This window comes from Triticum aestivum, unplaced genomic scaffold, assembly GCF_018294505.1.
Source record: "Triticum aestivum cultivar Chinese Spring unplaced genomic scaffold, IWGSC CS RefSeq v2.1 scaffold12142, whole genome shotgun sequence".
In the NCBI taxonomy this organism is placed as follows: Eukaryota; Viridiplantae; Streptophyta; class Magnoliopsida; order Poales; family Poaceae; genus Triticum; species Triticum aestivum.
Window position 1 is genome coordinate 1 of NW_025225613.1, and position 4,728 is coordinate 4,728.

At 45.4% G+C, this 4,728-nt stretch overlaps 1 protein-coding gene and 1 pseudogene across 1 annotated transcript; one reads left to right on the plus strand and one right to left on the minus strand.

Moving 5' to 3' along the window:
* The first annotated feature begins 260 nt into the window (after nt 1-260).
* On the plus strand, nt 261-1,789 carry LOC123172301 (uncharacterized). The gene is made up of 4 exons (XM_044589298.1): nt 261-321; nt 853-1,130; nt 1,293-1,478; nt 1,623-1,789. The coding sequence occupies exons 2-4, from the start codon at nt 860-862 to the stop codon at nt 1,787-1,789; spliced, it is 624 nt and encodes a 207-aa protein (XP_044445233.1). The 5' UTR covers nt 261-321; nt 853-859.
* Nucleotides 1,790-3,215: 1,426 nt separating this feature from the next.
* On the minus strand, nt 3,216-4,446 carry LOC123172300 (E3 ubiquitin-protein ligase SINA-like 10; annotated as a pseudogene).
* Between the last annotated feature and the right edge of the window lie 282 nt (nt 4,447-4,728).

The following is a 4,728-nucleotide window of genomic DNA, read 5'->3' on the forward strand; positions in this document are numbered from 1 at the left end:
TTGGAGTATGCATGTGAATTGTGAGACTCTTGGGAGAAGAGAGGGCATCATGATGGCGTGGGGAAAAAGCAAATCAATCAGCTGTCTCGGGTGGCAAAACTTCAATATATATTTTCAAAAATTCAGATTTGACCAACCATTAATACCCATTATACTTGTATATGTTCCTAAAACGTCTAGACTCCTCTTTCCTAGAGCACGGCCGCCTCCTCTTCTTCCCACATGACCGCATATATTCTCCCCGTCCTCTTCCGCTAGACCGTACTGGCCGGACGGACGAAGCAGGCAAGCCAGATTTTAGTCCGGGAGGAGGTGGAGAGAGTAAGCTTTCCTGCATCTCATCTGTTGCTGATTTGTTCTTGTTAGATGATTTCTTTGAGACTAAACCTGCATCCTTTCTTTAGTAATCCCATTCTACCATTCAATTTAAGTTAACCTATCCTATATATGACTCGGATCAGATTTGAAACTCTCTGAATTTATTTCATTTGTGTATGGCAATCACGATAATTTTTTTGCTTTTGCGTAAAGTGTATAGCAAGAAGTTGACAGCCGCATTTACACAGTAAAATTGATCGGACATGTCGGAACCAAACTAGGGCCTAGCATTCGCGGAATCAAACATTTTTAGAATCTAGAGACTAAATTATGAGAATGTTTGTCATTCGCCGTATGAAAATCGTGTCAATGGATTTGTCGTCAATGGTTCATGCTGTTCTTATATGTTCTTTTGCACCAAGAGATTTCACGGTAGAAGCTAAGTTAGATATAGTATGTGCTTAGTTGCTTACCTTTAATATGCTATGCATTAATATCTTGATTCATTACTCACACATTTTCTACCTATTTCAGCTGCACAATGACAATAATAGACTTCATAGACGTGATTGATGATATCATTGACTTGAGCAGCGATGGGGAGAATGTTGAACAGGATGAAATCCCAGCTCAGCCCCCGGCGACGATGCTTGATAGGCAGGAGGTGTTTGTCGAAGCTGGTGATGGAAGGCAAGAGGCTGACGAGTCCGGAAATACTATCCAAGCTACCACATGGTCCATGTTTAGGGAGAAAGGGCCTCTTGATACAACTGCAAACCAGAATTGCGCTTCAATGACAGTATCACTCCCAAGTAACTACATTCGTTCTTCGCTATCCCATCTTATGTTAAAAAACCTTGTGTGCTTATCATGAAAATAGTACACATATCAAACAACCATTGCAATGCCAATCCCGGTTTTCAATTAACAGTGACACCATGATATAGAGATAAAAAGTTGTTACATCGCTGCAGGCCCTGCTTCAGCGGCTTGGGAGGCTCATCCCTCATCACAGCCGGACCACACTGAAGAAGGGTCCTCTACTCGGTCCAGAAATACTATAATAGATACCACTGCAACACCGTCCTCGGTTGCAGAAAAAGGGCCTCTTGATGCCACTGCAACACAGAATTTTCCTCTAACATCAGTGACATTCCCAAGTAATTACACTCTTCTCTACCACACTATTTGTTAACTTGTGTGCTTATCATGAAAATGTTCCAAATCAACCAATCATTGCAACATCGATCCCTCTTTTGAATTAACAAAGACAGCCTGATAGAGATAAGTGGTTATCGCTGCAGGTGCCACTTTCACGACTCCAAAGGGTCTGACACATGAAGGAGATAATGGAAGGCTGCTGAGGATGTATGGGAGACGTCCTAGGAAGAAGAAGAACTACCATACCGAAACCCCTAGGAGAAGTCCTAGGTTCGAAGATAAGCTGGGAGTCGATCGGAAGCTGTTGTAAATCCTGGTGTGTAATAAAAGGCTGCTGTAGAGCTGGGAGTCGATCGCAAAAGGCCCCGCATGCTAGAGCCAGCAGAAGAATCAACTGCCTCACCAAGCAATGCAGAATTTTCAAAAACCTGCTCGCCTGCACCCCCAACTAGCGTAATAAAATCTCTCTCTGCTGCTTCCAGTTAAATGTCACAAAAAGATTGCGAACCTGTTCTGAATGCGCATTATCAGGTGGTATTTTAAATAAATTTGGGAAATGCACTCAGTTTTTGCAGTTTGGGACTTGAGAAACTACGTAGTAGCTGCAATGTAACCAACAGGTTGGATGTTGGACTGAATTTGTGAGGCCCACAACATTGTGAAAAAAATCAAAAATAATCTTATGGTTTGGTGTGTGAAAGCTACATTTCACTTGTGTTCACAGTTGAATTACAAAATAAATCGAAGCTTATATCTGACGCTATGCTGGACACGACTGTTGTTGATCTTTGTTTTCCTTCAAAAAGGGGATACCCTGGGCCTCTATATTATGTGATGCACACCACCATTTTATTAAACATAAAAGCTGCAAATCACGGAGTACCAAAAGGTTTACATCAAAACACACCAGGATTTATGTGATCCATGAATATAAACTTTGAAAGAAGCATGATCCTCTGTCCCCAGTTTGATACACAATAACACACAACTTGACCCATCTCCGAGAGGGGGAAAAACTCTTTGAAATGTGACTTTATCCAAATTGTCATCTTCGGTTTGAACTTGAAGGTTCTTTTGAGCATCAGGTCCAGCTTGCTCACAGAAAAAAGGGACAGAATGATCTTAGATACAAAAGTGAAAAAAATGATGCAGGTTTTTGAGAAGGATACATTTACATGATCTTTTCATGCCAATCGGAAAAATGGATTTATAGAAGCTCCCTTCACGTGAACATAACATTGAAGAATCTGCACACGAACAATACGATTCACAAAATGTATAATTTGCCATACATACTCTGCTGCAGGTTATAAAGAGCAGAATAAATTCTAGTGGAGGATCTCCAGATTAACTTCAATTTGTTGCTCTTCACTCAGATCAAATACAAACCAGTAGCTGCATTACTAGTACTACTATCTAGGCCATTTGTTCAGAATAAAGAGTGAAGCATTCCTACCCTCGCTTAGCTACATATTACTGCTACCGTACCATTGCTTGGCTGCATTACTACTAAGTCTAACTGATCTAGTACTGATATTGCGTAAACAGCTTAACCATCAGATGCCAGAATAATCATACATTCATACAAAGTGTCATACTAATCATCTTGATCGATTAAGTTGATTAGCTTGCACATGTGTGGTTTAGCCTCCAGTCAAACATTCACACTAATCATCTAACTTAGCTGCACTAATCATACTAATCATCCATAACATGAAGGAGATCAAGAACATACTTCACTGCATCCTCCTGGGCGCCCTGGCCTGCGGTGTAGTAGTTGACTTGGTAGCGACGGCGGCAGGTGGGATCAGATCGATCCGGACGCTGAGGGTGAGCGTGTCGCCGGAGAGCAGCTCCTAGGGCACCACCAAGAACATCCCCTGGCCCAACGCCGGTGCGCTCGTGGATAGCGCGTTGCTGATCACCGGCGAGGTCATGAGGACTAGGTCGTAGTCCTTGTCGCCGCCACGGCGCTCAATGGAGAGCTTGCACCAGAACCAGTGACACGGCGGTGCCCGGACCGAGCGGACGGAGGGAGACGAGGAACACGCCGCGGTCCTCCTCCCCGACGAGCAGGTGCCAGCCGTGCGACAGGGAGAAGTTCAGGCACCAAGACCGGCCATGGCGGACCGTGACGGCGGGGCGCTGGTGATCGGCGGCGAAGTGGTTGGCCAGCATTGCGCGGGAGCCCACGAAGGCGCATGCGGACTCCGGGCAGGTGCAGGGCGCGCACTGGCACATGCGCTGGTGGTTCGCGGCCTCGTGGAACACCACATAGCGCTCGCAGCCGAACGCCTTGTAGGGGCACGGCACCTTGGCGGCGCCGACCACCTTGTCCAGCTGGCCGCAGTGGGTGTTGGTACGGCTGCAGACGGCGCGGTGCCCGGCGCGGCAGTAGTAGCACACTACGTGCCCTACGGCATCGCACTGCCGCAGTAAACGCAACAACACCCAAGCCATCAGCTCTCAGGTCTCGTTTCTCACTTGCAACTTTGCTTTAAGAAAAGGAGGATAACCTCCGACCTCTGCATTATTGCGATGCACATAACCATATATTTATTCAATTTCACTTGCTCTAGATGATAGATCGTCGACGGAAAAGATGACAAATGTCTTCCATCCACTTGCAAATAAAATAAATGTGTGATCTTCGCAAAATCTCAAAGAAATCCACTCCAAAAGTGAGATAGAAAGAAGTTCATTGGTCCTTTAAAAAAATTATGATTGCTCTAGGGTGAGAGGAGAGATCACCTTGAACACCGGGGGCTTGAGGGGGAGGAGGCAGCCCTGGCAGTGGAGGAGTGTCACGTCCATCCTCACGTCGATTTGCGTCGGTGCCATGGATTCCGGCGCCACCAACGCGTCCCCTGCTTTGCCTTCATCCTGCATCGTCACCTCCCCTTTCTCTGACTCCGACTTCACCTCCTCGGCACTCGCCCTCTTGCCACGACTCTCCCCTTCCTTCATTGTTATTTCTGGTCGCAATGTGTGTTTTAGTGGGGAAATAATGGACGAGAAGGGAGGGTGAGGACGGAAGAGGAAAACTGGGGCGGCCATTGCGGCAATGTTGGAGCCAGCATAGCATACCCCAAAAGGAAAGATAGCTGCCAATAATTTTAGCATGCTGATAATGTTCGTTTTGACGGTTCAAAGAACTGATCTTTAAAATTCCAGAAAGTTTTAGAAAATACAAATTTGAAAAATATCTGTGAATTTAAGACAAAATAATTATTTTGAAAAGTTCGCAGG

What these genes read in the sequence shown, in the direction of transcription:
- LOC123172301 (XM_044589298.1), top strand. Translation starts at nt 860, where the DNA reads ATGACAATAATAGACTTCATAGACGTGATTGATGATATCATTGACTTG. An exon ending in AATGACAGTATCACTCCCAA is followed by an intron (nt 1,131 to 1,292) that starts GTAACTACATTC and finishes ACATCGCTGCAG; the next exon opens with GCCCTGCTTCAGCGGCTTGG. An exon ending in AACATCAGTGACATTCCCAA is followed by an intron (nt 1,479 to 1,622) that starts GTAATTACACTC and finishes TTATCGCTGCAG; the next exon opens with GTGCCACTTTCACGACTCCA.